The sequence below is a fragment of the Cervus canadensis genome, chromosome 15 (assembly GCF_019320065.1).
Source record: "Cervus canadensis isolate Bull #8, Minnesota chromosome 15, ASM1932006v1, whole genome shotgun sequence".
In the NCBI taxonomy this organism is placed as follows: domain Eukaryota; kingdom Metazoa; phylum Chordata; class Mammalia; order Artiodactyla; family Cervidae; genus Cervus; species Cervus canadensis.
Genome location: NC_057400.1, coordinates 16432801 through 16459537, shown reverse-complemented (window position 1 = coordinate 16459537; position 26737 = coordinate 16432801). Strand labels below are relative to the sequence as shown.

Genomic DNA, 26737 nt, shown 5'->3' with positions numbered 1-26737 from the left:
GGCAAGCAACACAATCACCTTCACACTGTTAAGTCACCTATACTTGTAAAATCTTTTAAAGGAAGAATGTAACTTTTGTTTTTTAAAATATTTTACTTTAGGTCATATATATATATACACCCCTCACTGTTCTCACTCAACATCAGGTCATTAAATTAAATCACTGTACTGAGGTGAAGTTCTAACAGGACTGATGCAATCAGAGATCTCTCTTTACTCATGTGATCTCCTCACTTACCTGTGGCAGAAGCAAAAGACTCAGGCCAGCGCAGGCCATTTGAGGAGGCCCCAAATGGGGCCCCAAGGCAAAAGAGGAATGAAAAAGGCTATTTGAAGTGGATCCTACTATAAAGCTTGGGGAAAACAGTTAATAAAATAAGTTTATTGTCCAGCCAAGCTCACCAGTGGAAGAAGCTTTTTAGGTATCCTTTTCTTGGGACCTATTAAGTGAAATAGCCGACTAAATGCAGAAGAGATCTAGCAGAAAAACCTGAAACCTAATTTCAGTCTTGAAGTGATACATGAAATACTGGTACATATAATAAGCCTAGGTCCTAAGGGACATCTGATGCCTCATTTTGAATGCATAATCTATCAGAATAAAAAGTAATTGGAAAGTACTCATATCTTATTTCCTAAGATGTTTATTTCACACCCATTCAGATTTTGAACAAGGCCAAGTTCTGGAAGTAAATTCTTGAGGAAGATACTTGTTGCCAAATACAGATTGATTATTGATCTTCAGGTTTGACCAATCAGCAGATGGTGGGAAAACTGCCAGCCCCACAGCATTCTAAGCAACTTGCAGAAAATTTGCAGAGGACCAAGAAAAACTGCATCTTTTATTGAGGACAACTCCTTTAGATTAGACTTCTGGAAAATCACTTGCTTTTCATTCCCCCAGCTCAATGCACTGAACAGTGAGAAAAGCTTCCAGAGTCTATTATACGGTGTCAGCAAATCCCTCTTTTCACAGAACAAGCAGATATGCTGTTCCCATATGGCACTCATACATGACGGAAACTCCACAACATCCCAGAGGCATCTTGTGCCTCCCTCCTGGGGATAAGTCATGCCTTACTCATACTCTTCCAATTCTGCCTGGAAATTTTTCCCTCTTACACTTAATAACCCATTCATCAACCTTCATTACAACTCAACACATAAATTTACCTGTGCAGCAAACTGCCTTGCTTCCTCTAGAGGAGCATCAGAAGGGAACTGATTTGTAAAGGAAGAACCATCTGGAAGACGGAACTGAATTCTCGCAACAGTGCTGTAAGAAAGTGAAAATTAAAAGTCAGCATCTTTATCTCTACAAATTCTCAAACTGTATCATTAAAACTAGAAGAAAGTGGAAGTGAAACTGTGTAATGAAAACAGGAATTTATGGAGAGTGAGGGAGGGGGAATTGGAGGAAGGTGGTCAAAAGGTACACACTTCCAGTTTAAGGCAAATAAGTACTGGGGATGTAATGTACAGCAGGGTGACTACAGCTAACACTGCTGTGTGCTATGGAAAGCTGCTCAGAGTAAATCCTAAGATCTCTCCCCACAAGGAAAGGCTTTTTTTTCTTTTTATTGTATCTCCCTGTGGCCCTTGAACAACAGGGGTCTGAAATGCATGGGTCCTCGTATAGGTGAAATTTTTTTTCAATAAATACATACTACAGTATTGCACTATCCATGGCTGATTCAATCCACAGATGTAGAACCACACATATGGAGGGCCAACTGTAAAGTTGTGGATTTCTGACTAGGCAAGGGTGGCGAAACCTTGGATGCAACCCCAACTCTTGCATCATTCAAGGGCCAAGTGCATATGAGAAGATGGATGTTAGCTGAACATGTTGTGTCAGTCCCTTTAAAATATATGTAAATCAAACCATCATGCTGTATTCCTTAAACTTATTCAGTAATTATGTCAAATATTTCTCCAATTAGAAAAAAAATTTTTTTCACAGTACAATCTCATTATTTTTAGCAACAGCTATTTTGAAATATAATTCACGTAAAATTCATCCTTTTAAAATATACAATTCAGTAGCTCTTGATACAGTCAGAGCTGTGCAAGCATCACTAATTCCAGAACATCCTTATCACTCCAGAAAGAACGAAAGCCCCATCGGCAGTGAGTCCCACTCCTCCCTCTCCCTGCCCCGGCACCCACTCATCCGCTCTGTCCTCGTGGATTTGTCTGTTTCTGGCATTTCACGTCATGGAATCGTAAGGTGGGTGGCTTCTGGCTTTTGTCACACAGTATGCTGTTTTCAGGTTCGCACAGGTTGCACCATGTGTCAGTACTTCGTTCCCCTTTTTTTTTTTGGTGACTAATAGTCCATTGTATGGGATATAGCATGTTTATCCATTCTTCAGTTGATGGAATTTTGGTTATTAGCACGTTTTGGCTATTATGAAGAATGCTGCTATGAATACTCACGTTCAGGTTTTTGTGTGGACACTGTTTTCAACTCTCTTGGATGTATACTTAAGAGTAGAACTGCTTAGCATTTTGAGAAACTGCCAGGTTGTTTTTCCAAAGTGGTTGTACCATTTTATAATCCCATTAGCAATGCAGGAAGCTTCCAAAATCTCCACATTCTTGCCAAGACTTAGAGGTCACTTTAAATTGAGGCATCCTAGAAGGTGTGGTTTTGATTTGATTTTCCTAATGACTAATAATGTGGAGCATCTTTTCATGTGCTTACTATTTGTATATCTTCCCTGGAAAAACATCTATTTAAATCCTTTCTCCATATTCAAATTGGGTTGTTTGCTTTTTCTTGTTGACTTCAAGTCTTCTTTTTATATTCCAGTTACCAGTCCCTTATCAAATATATGGCTTAAATATAAATATTTGGCTTAAATATCTTCGCCAATTCTTTTAATTTTTGATTGCACCACGTGGCATGTGGGATCTCAGTTCCCTGACCAGGGATTGAACCCATTCCCCCTGCAGTGGAAGCATGGAGTTGTAACCACTGGAACACCAAGGAAGTCCCTCCAATTTTGTGGGTTTCTTTGCCCTTTCTTGATATCTTTTGAGGCGCAAAAGTGTTTAATTTCGGTAAAGTCCAACTTATCTGTTGGTTTCTTTTGTCACTTGTGCTTTTGCTGTCATGTCTAAGAGGACTGCCTAGTCCAAAATCACAAGAAGTCCTTATTTCCTGCCTCCAACAAGAGTTTATACTTTTTAACTTTCACACTTAGGTAGATGATCCATATGGTGTGTGAGATAATGGTCCAAGTTGATTATTTTACACATGGATATCCACTTGCCCAAGAAGCATTTGTTGAAGAGACCATTCTCTCCCCCATTAAATGGTCTTGGTATCCTTTTCAAAAAATCAACTGATCATATAGGTTTATTTCTAGAGACTCAAATTCCTCTTACAGGCATACCTCAGAGAGATTGACTCCACACCACCACAATTAAGTTATCATTATAAAGGAAGTCACATGGAATTTTTGGTTTCCCAGTGCACATAAAAGCTATATTTATACTATACTGTAGTCTAATAAGTGTGCAATAGCATATGTCTAGAAAAACCATGTACATACCTTCATAAAAATATTTTACTGCAAAAAATGTGATCAACTGACAACACAGGTTTGCCACACAACTTACAATTTGTAAAAAACTGCAATAAAGCATTAGCACAATAAACCAGGTATGCCTGTACATCAATCTGTATGTCCATTCTTATGCCAACACCACAACATCTTGGTTGATGTACCTTCGTAGTTAAGATTTAAAATCAGGAAGTCTGAGAACTCTGTTCTTTTTCCAGACTGCTCTGGGTGCCTTGAATTTCCATATACATTTTAGAATCCAATTCCTGCAAAAACTTTGGCAAAAAAACCAACTGGGATTTTGATAGGGATTGTGTTGAATGTGTAAATCAGCTTGGGAGTAATTGCCACCTTAACAATATAAAGTCTTCTGATCTATGAAAACAAAATATCTTTCCATGTATTTAGTTAGGTCTTCTTTAACTATTTCAATGTTTTCTAGTTCTCAGTGTATAAGTTTTACACTTCTGTTAAATATATTCTTAGGTATTTGATTTGTTTTGGGAAATAGTTCTTAAAGTAATTTTTCTGGGCTTCCCTGGTGGTCTAATGGTTAAGAATCTGCCTGCCAATGCAGGGAACATGGGTTTGATTCCTGGTCCAGGAAGCCCCCACATGCCTTGGGGCACCTAAGCCCAAGTGCTACAACTACTGAAGCCTGTGCTCTGGAGCCCCTACTCTGCCACGAGAAGCCACTGCAATGAGAAGCCCACTCACCACAACCAGAGAGTAGCCTCTGCTCACTACAACTAGAGAAAGCCCATGTGCAGCAATTAAGATCCATCACAGCCATAAATAAATAACTGAATCAACAAACATTTTTAATTTTTCTGATTACAAAAGTAATGCTTGTTAATTTTCTAATATGGAAAATACAGAAAAGTACAGAGAAAAAAGTATTAATAGTAATCCCACTGGCAGTATGTACTAGAAATCTGAATTTCTGTCTTTGCAACACACTTTTATTTGGGGAACTGCCTTATCCCTCCAATATGTCACTCATTCTGGTATGATTATCAGTAATATTTCTCGTATCTCCTTCACCACAGGAGTGGGCACGTTTACTACCCCAATCAGCAAGCCCACACAAGTGACAAAGTGATTGGTACTGAGATGGCCATGTGACCCAAGCAGGGCCAGTCAGAATTCTCAGTGAATGGGACTTCACTTCTTTGCTCTCTAGGATCAGAAGCTCAAGATCAAGAAGGTGCCAGGAGGCCCTGGGCTCTCCTGACAATATCTAAAGAGTTTCTCTGAGAATAAAGCTAAAACAGAAACCAGGAGATTAAAGAGAGACAGAAAAGGTCTAATGATACCTTTTAGGTTCCTGGGTCTAGTGACGCCTAACCAAATCTACACCGTAACTCCCAGGTGCACAGCCAGGGGATCCCCTCTTCTGCTTAATCCTATTTGACTTGATATTCTGACAAGTGAAGAACTCCAGTATTCATGTCACTGTTATTCAATCTCTAAGTCATGTCCAACTCTTTGCAACCCCATTGATTGCAGCACACCAGGCTTCCCTGTCCTTCACCGTCTCCCAGAGTTTGCTCAGACTCATGTCCATTGAGTTGGTGATGCTATCCAACCATCTCATATCCTCTGCGAGATCATCACTATAATCATTTTGATGAACATGCTTTCTGTCTTTTGAAAGAGATTTCGGCTTTCTTTAAAACGTCATGTATTTAGTACTGCAAGGTTGTACATTCACATTCAATGACAAATACCACTGGCAGCTGCCAACTGATTAGTATATTCTTCTGGAACTGTTTATTAAGCCACAGAATAAATCAGTGTTAAAGAGAAGCCCGTAACTGCTTTTCTCCTCAGCTGCCACACACATACATACACTTTGGCAAGAAATAAAGTACCTTCTCTCTTTTGTGGAAGTGTCTCTCCTGACTTCCATCTCTGCCTGTTTGGCCAGCAGGGCAGCAGCTTTAGCAGCTTCTACCTCTTCCTTCGTCTTTGCAAACCGAGCAGCTCTCTCTGCACGGTCCTTGAAAACAGTTGTTAGATATTAATTATCTTTCACTGCCAGAAAGATCTAGTTACACATTTCCAACATATGGAACACAGATATGCATGAATTCCTTAAGACCATACATGAACTTCATCACTCTGGATCTGGCATTTTTTAGTTTTATCAACTGTCAGGGACCACAGTTACTGTTAAACAAACAAGGACTTGATTTTGGTCACTATCTCTCAAGCCTGGAACAAGGTCAGTAGTAGATAATAAATATTTACTGAACGAATACATGAACAAACAATATTAAGAAAAGAGGTTTTCTTATGTATTGCAACTGTTTAATTCTAAAACCAACTGATGCAAAACCATCCTAAGCTTCATGTGCCTAAATCCTTTGAATGTCCTAAAAAAGAATGCTTATGACTAGAGGAGACTATGAGGGAGCAAATTCTTGGCTTCTTTCTGGGGAATCTTGAAAACTGTCTTTGACTACTGATAAAATTCATAACATAACACGGAGAAAAATTACTTCAAAAGATTATCTCAGTTTTAATCTTAATTGTATTTTAATTAAAGAGACAATTTCTAATAAAGGAAAACTGAGAATCAGTACTCTCTGAGTCACTAGAATCTACTATTTTTGTGCACCCTGTCTGGTAGTAAACCAAAACCACTGCGCCTGGACAAACAATTTCACCAGTGTTCTAGAGCCAAGCATTAAAAAGAAACAGTACTCACCAGAGCAATCTGCTGTTTTATACGCTCTCGAGCTGCCCTATCTTCTGCCTTTTCTCTATTTCTTTCCTCTAACATTCTTTTTGTTAATTCTTCTTCTTGCTTTCTTTTATAATCCAACATTTCTTTTCCAGTTTTCCTCCTCTCAATTTCCTTCTTAATCTCTCTCTGAATTAAAGAAAAAGTAAGTTTTATGAACCAGAAACAAGTTAATAATCCTCTGTCAATACCATTTTGTACCCAGGCAAAGTTGGTTGTAGGGTACAGCTAAAGGAACAGAACCACTTCACAAAATGTAGGGGTCTAATAGAATGTATTAACAGCATGGGTTAATGGTCAAATCCTATCAATTTATAAGTCTTTGCCAGTGGTTTTGTAAAGATTATCATGTGGTCAATGTAATTTGGGAAAAAAGAGAAAAAAAGAAACAGAATTACAGGTTGTCCCTCCAAGGACAACAAAGTAGTCATTTATTTGGCCTGAAGACATAACCTTCGTATATTAGAAGCCCAAAGAGATGATGAAGTTTAGGTGCGCAGAGTAAGAAAAGTGAATGGTGAACTAGAATACACCACCACCAGAAGAAATAGTCAGCAAAATGTCTACCCACTTCTTTTTCACAAAAAGGAACTAAAACTTTGATCTGCATCAAACCAATTTTAATTCAAGTCCCTTTATTCTTAGTGTAAAAGATTCATTGCGGAGGGAGAAAGGATGGTCTAATTTATTCCTAGCAATTCCCAAAAATCACAAAAAAGTGTACACTGTGACTTTATGACAGGAGACTGGTAATGCCCCTCACTGTGCAGCAATGCTGAACTACAGGACCAGGAAGTCATCCCATGCACCAAGCTAAACAAGAAATCAAACGTTCCCTCATGGAAAGGAAGAGGAAAAAATGCAGGCACATCAATTTACCTGTTCTTCCTCTTTCCTTTTCTCTTCTCTCCTTTCTTCAAGTTTTTTGGTTAGTCTGTATTTTGAAAGTATTTAAAAAATACATTAACTGAGAAAGTTTAAAGAAATGCATTAACTGAGATACACTATATTGAAATAAATTACATTTAGAAGATTTCTTTAGCTAAAAACTGGGGAAATATGGAGACAAACAAAAAAAGCTCCTAAAGGCTAAGCAACAACTTCTCTACCAGGCCCCTGGCCCTGAAAAAAGCCCATGAGAGTCAGGGGGAGCCATAAGCAGCCCCCCTCCAGCTCTAGGGGCCCATCTCCTACTTACCACTCACTCCTTTTCCTCACCTGATTTCTCGGACACTGATCTTTTTTGACTATACCATGTGGCTTTTGGGGTCTTAGTTCCCCAATCAGGGATCAAACCTGAGGCCTTGGCAGAAAAGGCACAGAGTCCAACCCACTGGCCCACCAGGGAGTTCATCAGATATTGATTTTTAAATGTCTTAAGATAATAATAATATATATATAAATCAATGACTTAAAAATGCTTTACCTCTTACACAGAAGAGGACTATAGCACAGAATTGATAAAAGCTAAAAGCTGAAGGCTAACATTTATAAAGACCAGTAATACCAAAATTGATTTTGAACTATGAGAAATTCATCAATTAAAAACTAATGATTCTGAAAGCAGACAGTGGTAATGGTTCCACAACTTTGTGAATATATAAAAACCCACCCAATCTGCATACATTTTGCATTTTATGGTATGTGAATCTTATCTCAATTTTTTAAAACTAATGGCACTTTTTCTCAGAGGGGTTTGGGTTGCACAGGCATATGCATTTGTTAAAACTCAGCTGAAGAACTCAGCTAGAAATCTAAGGGATGTTCATAGATGATGGTTTAGAACCCCAAAGAGATGATGAGGTTTAGGTGCACATGGTGAGAAAAATGAATGGTGCACTAGAATGCAGCAACACCAGAGGAAAAATTCAGCAAATGTCCACAGGTTTCTTCTTCTTCATTAAAAGGATGTCAGAAGGACTTAAGACCCAACATGAAGGGGTTCTGCTATAAATCTGGAGTATTCTGTGCACTAAAAAAAGTTACGAGAGAAATTAACTGAAACACATTAGAGGGGAAGAAAAGGACCCATGAAACATCTTACTGCTGAGGGAAATTATAAACTTGTATAACCACTTTGGGCACTGTTCAGCCAGCATCTACAACCCAGAAATTCCCACTCCTGAAAACATACCCGAAAGATACGTTCACCGAGACATGTAATAAAAGAATGTTCACAGCAATCCTATTCATAACCAACTCAAACTGAAAATAATTCAAACATCCATCATCAGTAGAATAGCTAAATAAATCATGGTATAATCAATACACAGTCACTACAGCTATACAGTAATGAGCAACAATTTGAAGTGCTTATATGATTTAATTATCTGATCATGCTCAAATTTTTGAAAAGTCAAGCAGCTAATAGTTATTTCCCAATGAAAACTGTTTATTAAGATCTTTTCAACATTTTATCTAATTTCAACATTAGAATTCCTTTTGAAAAGTTTTTAAAAAATTGGGTGTATGTATCTTCTAAGAGCACTTTGAAGATTTTCCTCCAGTTAAAGAATCTCAAACAACTCTAGAACCACTCTGTCCTGATAAGCTAACTATAAAAGTAATAATGTTCAATGAAGAAAATTTGGCAACCTGAGAACAAAACAAAGAAACCTCTAATTCCAGTTTCACAGATACCAGTATAAACATTTTGTGCATGTCTTCAAATATCTTCTGGGGCTCATTATCCTACATAACACATATACACCAGGATGTGTACATATCGTTATTTTTTTAATTAAAAATGGCTTATTATATTCTATTTGCAGAACCATACAGGCAGACACTAGTAGACATCCCTTTATGTAAGAATGCAAACTATTTGGGGGAATTCCCTGGGAGTCCACTGGTTAGTACTCTTAGCTCTCACTGCCAAGAGCCTGAGTTCAATCCCTAGCAGGGGAAAACTAAGATCCCACAACTCATTTGGTGTAGCCAAAAAAAAAAAAAACAAAACCCAAACCAGAATGGAAACTATTAAATAACAGAAGCTCCCCTTTCCCACAGCAATTAAACAGCACTTGATCCCACCTCACAATAAAGGGCTACCTGCCATGTTTCTTCACATTCCCTCCAATTCTCGAAATCCTTTCCGGAATTTTCATTCTCTCTTCACTCTAGGATCCCAGGGTGATGCAAGTAAGGGTGCATGCTGAGGGATGTGGTGTTAGCAAAGTAGAATGAAACAGAAAAGGAAGAGCCTCTAAAGCTCTCGTTCCCTACTGCTCTTCTTCCAGACACACACCATTTCTCTCCACCGTGAGAGGTCTATCCTGCTGTGCACCACTAGATCCTGGCCCTGCCACACTCATAAAGAACAATCAGAATTGAGGGAGGTTCTGCTAAAATGAAACTCATTTATACTGAACCATGCATGAACTAACCCAAAAACCCAATGACAGCAATCATTATGAATCTCGGTTCCCCATAATATCTATGTGAACAAGAAAATATCAAGTCTAAGTAGTTTTTCTTAACTTCCATATAACACTGAGTGATTTTTAAGTCAAGATTTTAAAATATTCCTGCTTATCCATTCACCATTAACTCAAGTACCTTTTAAGAATCATACTATAAGATTATGATTTGATAACTATTGTAACATTAGAAAGTACTAAACTAGAAGCCACAAAAAGGCAGAAATTTGATTATCAGACTAAGAGCACGTGATACTTAATAGACAGCCACATGGGTGTGCATAGTCATAAAATTGGCTGCCCATCTGGAACTTATCCTGTGACACAGAGAGATAAAAGCAGAAGTGACAGATGGAAACACATATACCAAAATACTAGTGGAAGAGGGACTATTAAAATTATCAGACCTAAAGCTGACCAATGACTTCAGAGATATACACAAGTTCTTACTTCTAGAATATAATTTCTATGGATACAAATAAGTTGGTCAGGAAGTAAAAAATTTCAACCTAGAATTTTAAAATTTTTTATAATTTTAGCCCAAATTCAAATTAATGAAGTAACTGAAAACCACAGTCTATTAATAACAAAACACTGTGTCTAAAAACAAGAGCAAACCTTTCCACTCGGACGGTGAGGTCTTCAGTAGGTCTCTGATTTGAACATCCACTAGGCTCTTGAGACACAGTGGTCTGGCTTGAACTTTCTCCTCCTTAAATAATAAAAGAAAAACAAAAGAATGCCAATTTTTAAAAAGATATATATCTTTGGGGTTACAACATCTGTTAACAATCTTGTTTCTTAAACATATTTTCCCTAGGGATGGAGTAGGAGATAAGAAATGAACTATTACCAACTCTGCAAGTTTGAACCTGGAATAACAGTATATAAGTGAGAAATAAGGCAGTTACTCAGCTGAAAGCCACCAAAATAAAACATGCAGAAATATTAATCTGGCAGGAGGGGATATAACAAAAACAGAATAAGCATGCCCTAGCCAGGGGCAGGCTCTCCTTTAAAGCAGCAGGGTCCAGGATCTTTGGTACACATTAGGGCAGCCACTAGTCAGTCATGTGTGGCTACTAAGCACTTGTAATAAACTAGTGCAGGTGAGAGACTTTTTCAACTATACTTAATTTTAATTAAAAATGCCAAATGTGGCTATGGTTATGGTATTCAAGAGTTCTAGGGAATTTCCTGGTGGTTCAGTGGTTAGGACTCTGCAGTCTCACTGCAGGGGGAACAGGTTAGATTCTTCGTTCCACAAGCCTCATGGGGGGGGGCGGGAAAAGGCACGAAGCTCTAGAGGCCAAGTATGATACTGGGTATTACTAAACTTATGATGACGCATGGGATCTGCTTCTGCAGACCACAATGATTCCTTAGAGAAGCTTTTCATACCTACACTAATATTATTTTTTTTTTAACTAATATTCTTTAAAGGATTTCCTGAAGGACAGAATTTTGTCCTGGCCTGCAGTAGAGGATAGCTATGGTCTGATACTCCCTTTCAAAACCTCTGCTATTTCCTTCCTTATCACTCACTATCAACTTAATTATTCCTCATATGTTTGATCTTTGAAACAGTATGGACTGCAGAGCAACAAAGTCTGGGTTAAATCTTGTCCTGTCACTTCAGTAAGTTATTCAATCTCACTATACCTTATCTACAAAATGGAGGTATTAACTGCATAGACTTGTTAGGAGAAATACATGTTACAGAAGCACAGCACTGAAATTTGTGCTAGGACTAGCATGAAGTGGTTCAGTTATTGCAGCAGTAACAGAAATATTAGAATTACTAAGTAGAATCAATGGTATGCATGTACTCCTACCCCAACATTCAGAGTATCACCTACATAACTTGAAATCAGCTACAGAAGGATTATTTACACTTTGGAAATTAGTAAACGCTACAAATGAGGGCTTTTCTCCCCTGCTACAAAAAACTTTTGTTAAATATTTACTAGCATATTATGAATGCAACCCTTGAGTAAGAAGTGGTAACCTCTAGCAGCCAGTGTGTATTCAATAGGAAATTAATGCTTTCTTTAGTAAGTAAAATGAATGTCAAGATCACTTATATCTTGATATTAGAAAAAAATATTTAAGAAAACTTCTGAAAATAACCTGTGGACAAGCTGAAAAAAAGCGTTGGGTATAACAATTAGTGAGGTGGATCTGTGACTCATAAACAAAGAAAAATGGACAGCAATCAGCTAAAACAACTGATAAAAATCCAAACACAGTAAAATTACTAGAGGAGGTTCTATCTTTAGGTTTAAAGACAACTGGATTATCACGCATAACTTATCTCCTGATAAGAATGCACAGCAACACCCGTAGTCTTGACAAAAAAGAATAAAGAATAAACTTGACTTCAACAACTAAAACAAGCCTGTAGTGTTACTTCCAATTTAGAGGAATTTTTACAAATTATCACAGGGATGTACCAAATCCAGACTGTGGGAAACTACAAAAAGAAACCACTGATGACAGTGGGAATCTATGAAAACCACCGACTAATAATGATATATTGGACTCCACCTCAAACTGAAAATTTTAGTGTAAATATAAATATTGCCTAGATAATTAATGATAAAAAAGAATCAATGTTAAACTTTCCAGGATTCATAAGAGATAATCACATTCTATTTACACTTTCTAAAATGCTTTTTAAGATACTTTCTTTTTTTTTTGCCACGCTACTCAGCTTATGGGATTTCAGTTCCCTGCGCCCTTGGCAGTGAGAACATGGGGTAGGTCCTAACCACTGGACCATCAGGGAAGTCCCAATATCAACATTTTTAAAGATGAAATGATATAATGCCTACGTGTATCCTAATAATAAGAGGCAAGAAGACATGGAAAGGAAGCACAGATGAAACAATATTGGCCATGAGTTAAAAATAGTTGGAAGATGGGCAATGGGTTCATGATATTTCTTATACTATTTTCTCTACTTCTGTATGTTTAAAATTTTCCATAATGAAGCTAAAAAAAAAAAACCTACAAAGAACTAAGATTAGACCTGCTACTCACCTCAGATAAGAGAGTGTAACAGTGTGGGCCTAACCAAGTTATTTACCTACCTACTACCTACCTACCTACTAAAACAAAGACAAGAATGCTCTTTGTGGGAATATAACAGAATCCAGAGTGTTATGTGTAACTCTTTAAGTAGTACTAAAGTTAATGGGGAATTATAGAGTATCAAATATGGGGAAGAATTTTGCTAAAACCTAAGGGCTTCAACAACAGAACAAGATTCCTAGCAAGGAAATGAGCTTCCTCTCATTAAATATATCCAAATACAAGCTTGATGATTCTCTATCCAGGAGCTGGAGCAGGATCGTCTTTTAAGATACTAATCTAGTTTCTTGGACTTCCCTGTTGGTCCAGTGGTTAAGAACCCACATGTCAATGCAGGAGACACAGGTTCGATCCGTGCTCCAGGAAGATTCCACCTGCCTTGGAGCAACTAGGAACTGTGCACCCGTGCTCTAGAGCCCATGCACTGCAACTGCTGAGTCCACATGCCCTGGAGCCCGCGCTCTGCAGAGAGAGAAGCCACTGCAGTAAGAAGCCTGTGCACCACAACCAGACAGAAGCCCCGACTCCCCACAACTAGAGAAAGCCTGTGAGTGGCAATGAAGACCCAATGCAGCCAAAAATAAACAGAATAAAAAAATAATATTCTGGCTTTGTATCTAACCGTACATTGCCTGATACAAAGCTCTATTATACAAAACAACTCTGATTGTACTTGATCCTTAAAATAGTGTATAGAATTTCTCTCTGCCTTTTCTATCAACCCCTCTGCAGTCACAACTCATTGCTACAAGCTCTATTTTACAATTAACTTTTAATTCTAATTTTAAAAGTGCAATACAATTCTCTTAAATATGTACAATACTCTATAGGCTAACGAAAATAATTCCAAATACATCAGTTTCATTTGGACCTTTCAAAATCCTCTGGCTGAGAAGAGATTTACAAAACTGATGAGAGTCATAATGACAGTCCCTGAACCATATAGCACAGTAGCAGAAGTTACTACTATCAGCTGTTCTGGACTGTTACCTATTTGGGTTTGAAAGACACAGTCACTGACTTTATCTTCTTCCGCCACTAAATGACAAACATGTGTATCTAAAACTGTCTGTAAATTTTAAATTAAGTGAATGTGAAGGGGAAAAATACAGTATTTTTATTTTTAAAAACATTAATCCACAGTCTTCAAAGTGAAGTAGGATGTTTAGTGTACCTAAAAGGGTACACTAAAAATTACCTGTTGCAGAATCTGACTTTGTATCAGAAGAGGATGGCGTCTCACAGAGCTCTACATTTCTGGACTGACAGTTTTCAGAAGTATTGTTATGTTCAAATGAGGCAGATGGAGTAGAGACTGAACCTTCTGATTGGCTGCCATTGGCCAATGATGCTTCACCTTTTAATGAATGCATCTAGGAAAAAAAAAACAGATTTTAATTACAGATAAGAATCCAAATTTACCATGGTATATGAGACCAAAAATGAGGAAGTCAATCTGTACTCCACAGAAGTGAGAAGTACTGAACCTTCCTAGTAAATCAATGTAAAATGTATAGTCCTAAACATGACATAATCACATTATGGAATTCAACAGCTAGGTGACAAGAGCATTAAAAGATTTTTAAAGCACACTGTTGATTTTTCTTAAAATGTGAATTCAAGGAAAAAGGTTACAAGTTGTATTAGCCATATGCCCAAAGTGGATGGAAGTGAGAAATTGAGTAAGATCCGTAAAACAAGTCAAGCAATATACTGTTAAGGACCTTAATGTGAGAGCAATACTCTCTTGCAACAAAGTAATAGTGACTACATTGTGCGGTTGGGTGACGGAGGAAAAGGGAAGGGAGAATAAGAAGTCACTCATGTATAGGCACCTCTAACTTCATAAAGTGGTTTTGAAAATCAGTCCAGAAAGACAGTACTTACTATCTTTTAAGTTTAATAGCACGGCTAGTTCCTGAATATTTAGAGTGACTCCAAAAATATTCCAATGTCAAGTTCTTGACAGATCATTTTCCAGTGTTTATACAAAGAACCAATTCTGTTCCTTCTCACCTGCCGGACTTTGTGGATTCTGGTAACAAGTTCATCTGCAGAAATACTTCCTGCTATTACTTCCAAAGGAATTCCACTGTCTCCAATAAAAAAACTGGATGGAACACACACTACAGGATCTGCACAGTGCTATCAAGTCTAACAACTCATGAGAAACAAGGGAATAATTTTATTAAACACTACTGATTAAAAAAAGCAAAATAATCTTTGTGAATTTCACAATAAGCTAACCTGTTTACAAAGTAATTTCAACTAGTTTATCACTATTCCTGCAGTACATGTGATACATGAATTATGATTTATTTCTATCACATATATTTAAGTGGAAAACACTCATTACGTTCCCCTCTATCATGACTTTTATATCTATTATATTTCTTGCCAGCTACTTTTATTAAATAACATTCCAACTGCATCACATTGCTTTCCAGCTATAGTAATCACAATTTTAAAAAACTCCTGAAGGGGACTTCCTTGGCAATCCAGTGGTTAAGACTCTGTACTCCCACTCCAGAGGGCATGGATTCCATCCCTGGGATCCCTGGTTGTGGGATACCACATGCTGCACCTCACAGTCAAAAAAAAAAAAAAAACAACCCACAACAAACTCCCTATGACCCCATATGATACAGTGCACTGTCTTAAAGGACACTTAGTAATAAACAAGAATGCATCAGTTCCTAAATAAAAACTAATAATTTCTAATTGTCATGCATCAACCAAAAGAAAGGTGAATCCTCAAGCAATATTCATATATATACGACTGATTCTTCATGGAAAGGATACAGATCTGTGAAAATTGTAGGCAGGCTTCACTGTAAAACAAAATCAAACAAAAAAATCACTAGATGAATGTAAATATTTCCCAAATACTGAGTTGTTTTTATAAAAATGTACTGTATCAATTACAAGTATTTTCCTGAAACTACAAGTTCCTTTCATAGCTATCAACTGAAAGGGGAAAAATGTATTCCTTATCTCACAGACCATTTTCGGTTTACAATTTTCAAATTAGAGAGACACGTGCTCTTGCAAACCACAAACTAGTGGTCAGATGTGGTACCTAAAGATGACCTTAGTATCTGCCATGTTGCTTCCTTAGAAGCATGTGTTTCTGAATACAATATTGTAGCTTGTAATAAGAAGATATCAATACCTATGAATTACTTGTGCAAGTGATAATGCAATACTTTGTAATATGAAAGGACTCAAAACAACCTAAATATCCACCAGTTAAAAACTGATGAATCATGCAATTATAAAGAGGAAAAAAAAAGTATGTCAAACTACTATCATTTTTATAAAAAACAGGGAGAGGAAAACAATGGTATTCTCCTGATTTGGTTTACTCCAAAGAGAACTGAGTGGTTAGGGACAGGGATGGGAGAGACTTTATAACATGAATAAAAGACACTGATAAATATAGGTAATTCCAAGAACCAAATTCATGCCTCAAAGAACCAGAAATTTGCTTTGTCTTTTTCCAAATCTGAGACATGATTATAATAAAAACATCTGAAAATGTAAAAGAAAGCTATAAGGAAAAATATTATCGAGAATCCTACTTTCTCAGCTATAACCACTGTAAACTTTTGGTACATTTTCTCACAATCTATTTTCATTGCAAGATACCTCCATAAATAAAAATATACTAACATGTTCCTAGAATGTTAGCTTTATTATCTAATAAATTAAATTTACCTTTCATAATTTAAAAGACATACTAGAGCCCATCCGCTGTCCATAATGAAACCACCATCAACCAACACTATACACAAGTACTCCTGCATCTGCTAATAGAAATTTGTTTTTAAAAATGCTAGATATATTAGTCTGTACATAAATCACAACAATTCTGAAATTCTCATTTCTCCCACATTCCCAACAAAACCCTACATCCCTCCTGCCATTACTGACTCTAAAAGGTGCTTCTGGAAAAGAATGGACAATATCAATGATATTATAGACTATTTAAAAGAAAAAAAAAGATGATTATAGCTCAATAAATGTATAGTTCAGTAACTACTGTGAAGCAGACTGTACTATGATTTGCTTCATGTTTTATTAATGAAAAAAAAACTTTTAATAAAAAGTTTACAAACTTACAGGTAAATTTCTATTTTAATGTTGACAGTAATTTTCATTTTGATATTATCAATACCAAAAGAACAGAAATACCACTTTAAAATTGCTAGTATTTCCAGGCATTCATCATTGATGGCTGTGGCTAACATCATAAAGACAAACAACAGAGCATTATGTACCCTGTCGTAGAAGAATGAAAGACACACCACCATCTAAGTAGTCTTAAGTGGGAAAAAAAAACCTGAATCCAACTGTCAATTTACAGAAAATGGAGGACAGAGCGACAAACTAAATGACACTGACAGGACTCCAATGAACAAAACCTATACTGCAGGAAACTATGCAACAAAACACCTGGATTCTCAAAAAACAGACTGCAAAGAAAAAGACAAAGAGGGAGATCCAGAGAAGCAGCCTCCAGAGTAAGACAGACCTGACAGAGATCAACACATCACAATGTGTAGATCTTTATGGATCCTGAACCAAACAAACTGTAATAAATTAAATTAATAATAAAACCTGACTGATTTAACAACTGAAAATGTAAACACTTGGTAGATGTTTGATATTAAGAAATTAAGATTAATTTTTGAAGTATTATGTTAAAAAAATTAAGAATTCTTATCTTTCAGAGACATACCAAAATACTGATAGATGAAATGATATGATGACTGAGATTTATTTCAAAATTATATGGGATGAGTTGAAATGGATGGGGTTAAAATGGGTGGGGGAAAAGATGAAACAAGACTAACAAGAGGTGATAGCTGTCAAAGTAGTTGACAGGTGGGGGGGGGGGCAGTGTTCATTACACTACTCAAACACTTTTGTGTATGCTTGAAATTTTCCATCACACACACACAAATTTAATGGGGGAAGAGGGATATATTCACAAATGAAACAGATTTGTGGTTATCAGGTATTATGATGTGCCTATAAATGCTCTTATTTTTACTGAATTAAATGACTCCATTTTCAAAAACACGATCCAAAAGAGTGGTTATAACCTTTCAGAGATATTTAATATATTGTTTACAATTACTTCCAAGTTTTTAGAATCTGAGGATCACAGTTCCTTTGCATTACTGGTGTATGTCCCAAGAATTTATCGGTTTTTCAATAAGATATAAGGAGAAATTTGAAAAATGGCAATCAGACTATAAGCCCTCAACATGCCTTAGACAAAAATCAACATTCTTATAGTCCAAAAGTATAAATCATAAATCACAACCAGAGACAATGGTTAAAATTTTTTTTTAAATTGCAAGAGTAAAACATAAGCAAACCTTTTGGTATCGATTTTAATAGCAACAAAACTGTTTGAAGATGCTTCCGTCACTTTCTCATCTTCCCAACTTGCAGCCATTTGTGTAGACTGCTCATCATCACCTGTAAAACATTTCAAGCATTCTTATAGCATAAGGCCAGTATCTGCTGATTCTTTTCCCTGTAAATCTGGAACTTCAAATAAAATATAAACCCACAAATACTATTTTTGACCAAATTTGAAAACTGACTTTTTCCATAAATGAAGTGACTGTTAACATTAATAAAAAGTAATGAAAAAGAAAATACTGGTATTTAGGTTATACAAAGTGTTTCTAAATGAAGACATCCAAATTATGATGCAAATATTATCACAATAATTAGAAGTCATGGGCAGAAATGTGTCTATTTTGCCTTTTGTACCATTGATTTTAGAAAACAAAGGTACAATATTTTTCCTTTACGTAATATCTTTCTGTTGAGTTTAATGTCCTCCACACACACACCACTTACTCTCCAGAATCCCTCCAAGGTAGACAGAAGCCAGGTATGATTCTGTTTGCAGTTTTGCACCTGCCTTTTGTTAAGAGGTATGCCAGTTATAAAAGGTATGCTGATCCAAAACTAATCTATGGTGATAGAATTGAGCATGCATGCATGCTACCTTGGTGGAGGTACTACTGATTGGGAAAGAGGATGAAGGAGCCTCCAGGATCTTGGAAATGTTTTATATATATATTTATATATTTTATTAACAATGTTGTGTTAGTTTCAGGTGTACAACAAAGTTTTTCAACTATATATATACCTGTATCTATTCTTTTTCAAATTCTTTTCCCATTTAGGTTATTACTGAAAACTGAGCCGAGTTCCCTGTGCTATACAGTAGGTTCTTATTGGTTATCTATTTTAAATACAGTACTGTGTATACATGTCAATCCCAATCTATCCCTACTCACCCTTCTCCCCCGGTTACCATAAATTCATTTTCTGTTTATTTCTATTTTGTAATTAAATTCATTTGTATCATTTTTTTTAGATTCTGCATAAGCGATGTCATATGATAGGAAACGTTTATCTCTTACACAAGTGTATCATCTGTAAAAATTCATCCAGCTGTTCACTGAATATATTTTACTTAATATACTGTATGCAATACTCAGTGACAAAATATTTTAAAAATTACACCCATCAAGAGATTATTTCCATTTTAGACCTGTAACATCTAGATTTTGGCATAACCATTTATTGATGGGCAAAGGAAACTTACCAGAGTTAAGTCACTGAAAAATATTTCGAAGGTTAGCAGAGCTATGTTTTCGATCACACTTTTTCGCTTTACAAAAATGAGATCTTTCTATACCTACTCTTTTGTAAGTTGTTTTCTTCCCATGTGCGTTCCCCTTCCTCAATTTAATCTACCCTTGGTCTTCTCCATCTCAGTTATCTGGTGTTGATAACACCATCCTTTCAGTTCTCAGACCAAAAAGTTTAGTTATTTTTGCCTTCAGCTGATGCTGTCTCCAAAATATATCTGGAGTATGACTTTGTCATAACACTCTCACTGCTACCACCCTGACTTAAGTTATCAAATTCTCACATAATGATTACAGTAGCCTCCTACTGGTCTCCCTGCTCTGTCTACTCTTAACGCAGCATCTTCCTTTTAAAAAGTCAGAGCAGGGAATTCCCTCGTGGTCCAGTAGTTAGGACTTAGCACTTTCATTACAGGGGCACAGGTTTGAGCCCTGGTTGGGAACTAAGATCCCACAAGCCACAAATCACAGCAAAAATAAAATTACACACTCCAGATATTTCCAAAGCTTCTTCACTTCCCACTTTCTTTTCTGTAATACTTATAACCTTCTAATAGACTATTTGTTTTACTTATTATCATGTTTACTGTTTGTTGTCTGTCTCCTTCCACTAGATCTCATGCTCCATGAGGGCAAGAATTGTTTTCCTTCTTATTTACTGATATAATTCAAACACCTACAACAGAATCTAATATATAGTAAATACTTGGGAGTAGAGCAGGCTCTCAAAAAGTATTTTGTAGAATGAATAACTAAATTTCTGGTATAGGATCTTGGCATGCCTACAAAACCTGACTAATGCTACACGGTTGAAAACATCTTTTGTGAAATGAGATTCAGGAATATTCAGTAATAAGGGGCTTGAGAAATATGGCCATGGAAAAGTAGACAGGGATAGAATGCATGCACAGACCAAGACTAAAAGAATGCCCATTAGCAGACGCCTAGATGTCGAAGCAGCAGACAGGAAAACTATCATTTGCCATGAGATCATTCTGAGCATATCTTCAGACACTATGGGGGTGACGAGAGATGCAAAATTCCAAGTAAATGACAAGATTATCAACCTAGAAAATAGCTACAGAGGAACATCCTTAATACACTTAGAGAAGGCTGTGAGGTGTAAGGGGTTACTTTTATTCATTCTTTCTTTCATACATTCACTATTTTACTTCACATTTATACTCTGCTAGGCACTGTGCTAACTAAATATAAAACAAATGAGATACTATATGCCCTCAGTGGAGCTTAAAATCTAAAAAAAATACTTGTTTGGTAAACTATAATTATGGTAAGAAACGCTTTGAAAAAAAAACAGACCCCTTTAAATTGGTCAGGGAAGCCCTCTCTGAGGTGATATTTAAGGTAAGACCTAAAGGATGGAAGAGGTAAACCATGCCACAAGCCAGAAAAGTTCACCAAGCAGGAGGAGTTTCTGTGGAGGAAAGGGCTGTACGGTTAGGAGTGTTGCGAACACTAGGTACCAGGGAACAAGATGAGACTGAAGAGTTGAGTCCAAAGATGACTCCCATGCGTGGGTTTATCCAACTGGATGTGAGGTGGCGCCATTTACTTAGCAGTAGAACCAGGGGGTGGGGGACAGATTCAAGCAGTAATACTTTCAGGCTTGAGAGTCCTGTGAGGCATCCAAATGGGGATGTCAAGTAGGCAGCTGGAAGGATGACCTGCCACTCCTGAGGCTGATGTTCTTCACTCCCTCACCTAGGTTGTACGATGCAGATTCTCAAGGGCTCCATCTCCACTAGCAATGTGTGCTCATGATTCAGCAGAGGGCAGCAATAGCTGCCTGACCAACAGAGATGTTAAGACTGAATGGAATTACATAATGAGAGTTAACCTTAGCTCTACTGGGTGAGATTTTTAATTGCCAACTTTGGAATCTTTACTTTCTTATTTTAAATCAAATTATGAACTATGCTGTGGAGTTAGATGGGCCAAAGATTTCAGGAGAAAACATTACATTCTTGGCGGTATCAGCAGTATCAAAAGTAAAGCCACTTAAAAAGAGCAGTACACACTCAGAAGCAGCTGCAGACTCTATAACCAGGAATTTCAACAGAGAAAAACTCAACTGGTCTAAACCTAAATGGCTTTTTAGTCTATTTTAACCAAACCAAACCAAACCAAACCAAACGGGGGTGGGGGGGGGGGCGGCATTACATAGTGTTGGTCAAGGAGATTTTAGCCAAATAGAACCATTAGTCGATGACCAGTGTTTAGTTGTCTAGTCAGTGACAAGACACCTCTGCTTCAGAATGCTTGTCAAATTATTGTACATTCCCAAGAAAAGAATCAAAACCTGTTTCAGTTTTATTTCTTGCAATTTACACACCTATAATACTTTGAAAATACTTGTTTGACTTAACTAGCAACCTCTCCAGTCTCTTAACATTCATCCCACATATTTAATTCATCCATGAAAATTTCACTATAATATAAACAATCTACCTAAAATGTTTCCCACTTGAGTGGCTATATGAACCAAAGTATACATTTATGACCACTCCTTCCAACTAAAATGCTATCCTTTTAATTTTCCAGTGAGCCAGCACATTACTGTCAAGGTCTCAGATCGAAGAAAAATCATCAGTTCTGACTGTACTCTTCAAAGTCAAGAATAAAGGTCTAGGGACTTTGCTGGTGGTCCAGGGGCTAAGACTCCACGCTCCCAATCCAGGGGGCCCAGGTTCGATCCCTGGTCAGGGAACTAGATCCCACATGCTGCAACTAAAGAACCTGCATGCCACAACTAAATAAATACATTAAAAAAAGAATAAAGGTCTAAGAAAGCTGTAAGTGTTGCAATTTCATGACTCCACTGTCTACACACTCTATCTAGTCTTGGAGACTAACTTCCTAAAACTCTAGAAAAACTAACAGTACTTGAATGGGTCAAGCGATGTGGAAGCGACTTCTTCCACAGACTGCTAATAGTCCTCCTGCAAACATTCAACAGTCACTGATATTCTAAAAACATATGTTACATGATACATGCTCATCAGAAAAACTTGAAAAATTGAAGAAGGTATATATTATATATAGACGCAAAGCCCCAAAGACTGATAACTTTTATTTTTCTATTGTAATAATTAGCGCTACTGTTTCGAAAAGGGTTTCTGAATGTTTGTTAATTAAACCTAGCATTTCTTTCAAATTAACAGGTTAGTCCAAGAGTGCCTTCAAGGAACCTTTGGACACTGATCAAGTGTGCTTTCTGTTTAAAAACATGACTACTGGGGACTTCCCCGGCAGGCCGTGGTGAAAAGTTCCTCCTGTCCTCTTCTAAGGCAGGAGGTGAGAGCTCCACCCCTGGGCACAAACAGAGAGGTTGTAACAAACTCTATAAAGACTTCATAGATTTCCTGATTTCTACACCAATTTCAGTAACTACTTAAGGTCTGTTGTATAACTACCTAAGGTCTGTCTGTACAATGGTTGTTTTTTTCTCTGGAGAAACAAAAAAAGACAGTTTTTTGGAAGCTGATAAAAAAAAAAATCTGTCAAGATACATATTCTTTTTGTGACACCGGTGTACATCACTTAGCCCCTGTGGACCTAAGTTTCCTCATCGATAAAATGGGCATGATAAACCCTGTTCTACCAACGTGCGGGATCAATTGAGCGTATATGTGAAAAACACAACTTAAAATGGTGTTACAACTATTACTGCACTCTTAATGAGCATATTCAGTATCATCAGTTTTCCTTTCCCTTTTCTTAGGATTTCATTTATCTATGGCAGTAGCTCTCTAGTTGCAGTGCATAAGCCTCTCATTGGGTGACTTCTCTAAGTGACCAGCGCGGGCTCTAGGCCGGCGGGTGGCGGGCGGCGGGGAGCGGGGCGCTTCAGTAGCTGCGGGGTGTATGCTCAGTACTTGTGGCCCATGGACTTAATTGCTCCGTGGCACGTGGGATCTTCCACTATCAAGGACTGAACCTGCGTCTCCTGCACTGGCAGGCAGATTTTCTACCACTGAGCCACCTGGGAAGCCCAAACTTTCCTTTTTAATCCACTTATTTTCTTACAGGTTTACAGCAGTTACTTATTATGTGAAATATAACTCTAAAAAAACAGCATAAAAGAATCTGAACTACTCCAGCTCTTCTAATAAACAGCAACTGTTTAATTTAAAACAATTTAAAATTTCAAATTTAATGTGAAACTCCTATTTCAGCAACTTGCTCTTCACTACAGTGCATAAAGCTATAGAGTTATTACCGAGCCTTCCAAGCCATAAGTTAATAATGAACAAACCGTTATTAAACACAGATAGTTGAAATAATGCACCTCAAATTAACGGTAGTCGCAAATACTAATTCGGTTCAGGTAATGAGGATCAGCAAAACTTCACAGAGGCACAAGTTTACTGTAAATCTAGAAGACTGCAATAATAAAATACGGAGCAAAATAACCCAGAGCAACACAGAATAGATGAGTTAGTACACATTCTAAAACTGTATCTGTGTTACTAGAAAGACAATAAAAAGAATCAATGCTTGTGTGTCTACTTCTAAACAAACGGTTAAAAAACAATCCACTTGCATCAAATCATTTCATATTAGATTCTCCACTCCTATGGCATTAAAAAAAATCCAATTTATATAGACCTCAAAAGTTTACGTTTCAGGAACACACGAAAGCCAGTAACAGTGAACATCAGGTGGTTTCTCTTTGTTGATTACCGATGACACAGCTTTCTTCCTGAAAGTCCACAACTAATTACAAGTAAAACTGCCTGTCTTACGGCCCGTCTCTCTCCTCACCTACACACTAACTATACGGGAGTTAAAGTCTCTCCAACTGGAGCACTCCGTCGGGGGCGCCAGGAGGCGACGGTGGGGGTCTGCGGGTGCCAACTCCGCAGGCGGCGCGGAGTCAGGCTCCACAGCGAGCAGGGCGGCCCTAGGGCCTGCTCGACCCGTCCCCTCGCCCCGCACAGGGGAGACGGCGGGGTTCAGCGCGTTTCGGGGGCGAGGCCGGGACAGTGCCTCCTGCAGGGGGGCCGGGAAAAGCCAGCGGTGGGGGTCAGGCCAAGTGTACTCCAAACGGACGGGGAAGCGCTGAGACGCCAGGGACTGGCAGCCGGGCCTCTCGGCGCCCGGAGGAAAGGCTGGGGGCCCCTGGGATTGGAGGTAGGCCGGAGGGGGTGTCCCTGCTACATCTCGGGCCCTCGCCTCCTTCACCTGCCACGAACACCACGAAGACTGCGCCGCTCCTCTTGGCCGACGCGATGGCGGCCGGAATGGCGCCCTGGAACCACAGCATCGCTGCCCTCCGGCCGAGGCGCTCGCTCGGTGTGTTGTCGCCGCGGCCCCGGAGTTGGCCCCGCCCTCTCCGTCGCCTGGCTCCGCGGCCCCGCAGCGCCAGCCGGTCCGCACCCCGCCTCCCGCTCTGCACAGGCGCTCTAGCCCGTCAGCGGCCCACTGGACGCGCGCAAGCGCGCAGGCGAGGCGCACCCCGCGACACGTGACGCCACACGTCGGCGTCAGCGCCGCGCCCCCGTGCCTTGTCTCGTTGGCAAGTCGGAGCGTGCGCGTGCCCGCGAGGCCGCCAGGCGCTGCAGTCCCGGAAATGGGAGGAGGCGTAGGGAAGAATGACTAATCGCTAAATCGCGTCGGTGGCGCCTTCCCGGTGCATGACGGGAATTGTAGTCTTGGCTTGGTCCCTTTAATATTGTAGGAAATGTTAATTGTGGTTTGCCGGGTACGGCTAAGGGGGCGACCGTGAGAGCCACTTCATATTCTATAAAGAGTAGAAATGGTGCTACTCATCGGAAGATACCCTTCCTGGCATTTTCGAGACCTTACATAAGGAGGAAATCATCCTCGCCCTGGATGGAACTCTGCCTAGTGCGACGATGTAATTCTCTATTATGATTAATGGCTGTTGTGTAATAGGATGGGTGTCTCTCGGTATGAAACTTAATGGGGTTTGTAGGGATTTACTACATCTATTGAACTTAATTTATCAGCTCGATCTTGAAGAAAAGAAATACAACAGTCACCTTCTGTAATACCATACAGCCCGTGTACCTGAGGGGAGTTTTTGGTTGAACGCAGACCTTGAGTAAGGTCGTTGGTTAGAGATCATTACAAACCTCAAAACACTTAGCTATGCTGTTGCCACAGCTGCTTTCAAAAGTTAAGTTAGGGCTTCCGGTGGAAGCCTCTGGGGAAGGGGTGGCAGGCGCCATGTTGGGCCCCGAAGGTGGCAAGAAGCCCCTGAAGCAGCCCAAGAAGCAAGCCAAGGGAGAAGGAAATGGTAACCCACTTCAGTATGCTTGCCTGGGAAATCCCATGGACAGAAGAATCTGGCGGGCTACAGTCCATGGGGTCACAACAGAGTCGGACATGACTAAGTGACTAAACAACACCAACAATAGAATATAATATTGTACTATAAACATCAAATGCAAAGAAAAATCTTATCTATTCCCACCCCTCCCCCAAAAATAATTATGTGACATGATAGAGGTAACTATCAATACAATAATAATTACATTACACTATATAAATTATGAAGCTAACTTGCGGTAACTCTTAAATTTGTACCATGTCAAAAACATTTAAATAAAAATAAATATACAAAAATTTAAAAAAAAGAAGAAGCAAGCCAAGGAGATGGACAAGGAAGATAAGGCATTCAAGCAGAAGCAGAAGGAGAAGCAGAAGAAACTCGAGGAGCTAAAAGCAAAGGCCTTGAGAAAGGCCCTCTGGCCACCGGTGGAATTAAAAAATCTGGCAAAAAGTAAGCTGTTCGTTGTGCCTGAGGAATGATAACCCTTAGTTCCATTCCTGTTTAAACACCTGGATTCCCTACCATAATATCTGTTCCCACCTATAGCTAGAATGCAGTGTTGTCTCGGAACCTATTGTACATTTAAGAATAAACTTTTGTAAAAAAAAAAAAAGAAGCAGAGAATAGATAATAGCCACCAGGGAAGCCCAGAAAGATGGGAGGGAATATGAAATATATGGCAAATTCTACTGATGGTAGCTCAGACGGTAAAGCGTCTGCCTACAATGCAGGATACCCGGGTTCGATCCCTGGGTCGGGAAGATCCCCTGGAGAAGGAAATGGCAACCCACTCCAGTATTCTTGCCTGGGAAATCCCATGGACTGAGGATCCTGGTAGGCTACAGTCCATGGGATCGCAAAGAGTCGGACATGACTGAGCGACTTCACTTACTTACTTCACT

The 26737-nt window shown here is 38.5% G+C and overlaps 1 protein-coding gene across 1 annotated transcript in view; it reads right to left on the bottom strand.

Annotated features, from left to right (window-relative positions):
• UBXN4 (UBX domain protein 4) overlaps positions 1-24973 on the bottom strand; it is a 29911-nt gene extending 4938 nt beyond the window's left edge. The window contains exons 1-10 of the mRNA XM_043487532.1: positions 24722-24973; positions 18221-18323; positions 15636-15664; positions 14850-14968; positions 14032-14206; positions 10359-10452; positions 7201-7255; positions 6286-6450; positions 5447-5574; positions 1174-1276 (exon numbers count right to left, since the gene is read on the bottom strand). Coding sequence (XP_043343467.1) covers positions 1174-1276; positions 5447-5574; positions 6286-6450; positions 7201-7255; positions 10359-10452; positions 14032-14206; positions 14850-14968; positions 15636-15664; positions 18221-18323; positions 24722-24803 — 1053 coding nt within the window. The 5' untranslated portion in view covers positions 24804-24973. The remainder of the gene's footprint in view (positions 1-1173; positions 1277-5446; positions 5575-6285; positions 6451-7200; positions 7256-10358; positions 10453-14031; positions 14207-14849; positions 14969-15635; positions 15665-18220; positions 18324-24721) is intronic.
• Between the last annotated feature and the right edge of the window lie 1764 nt (positions 24974-26737).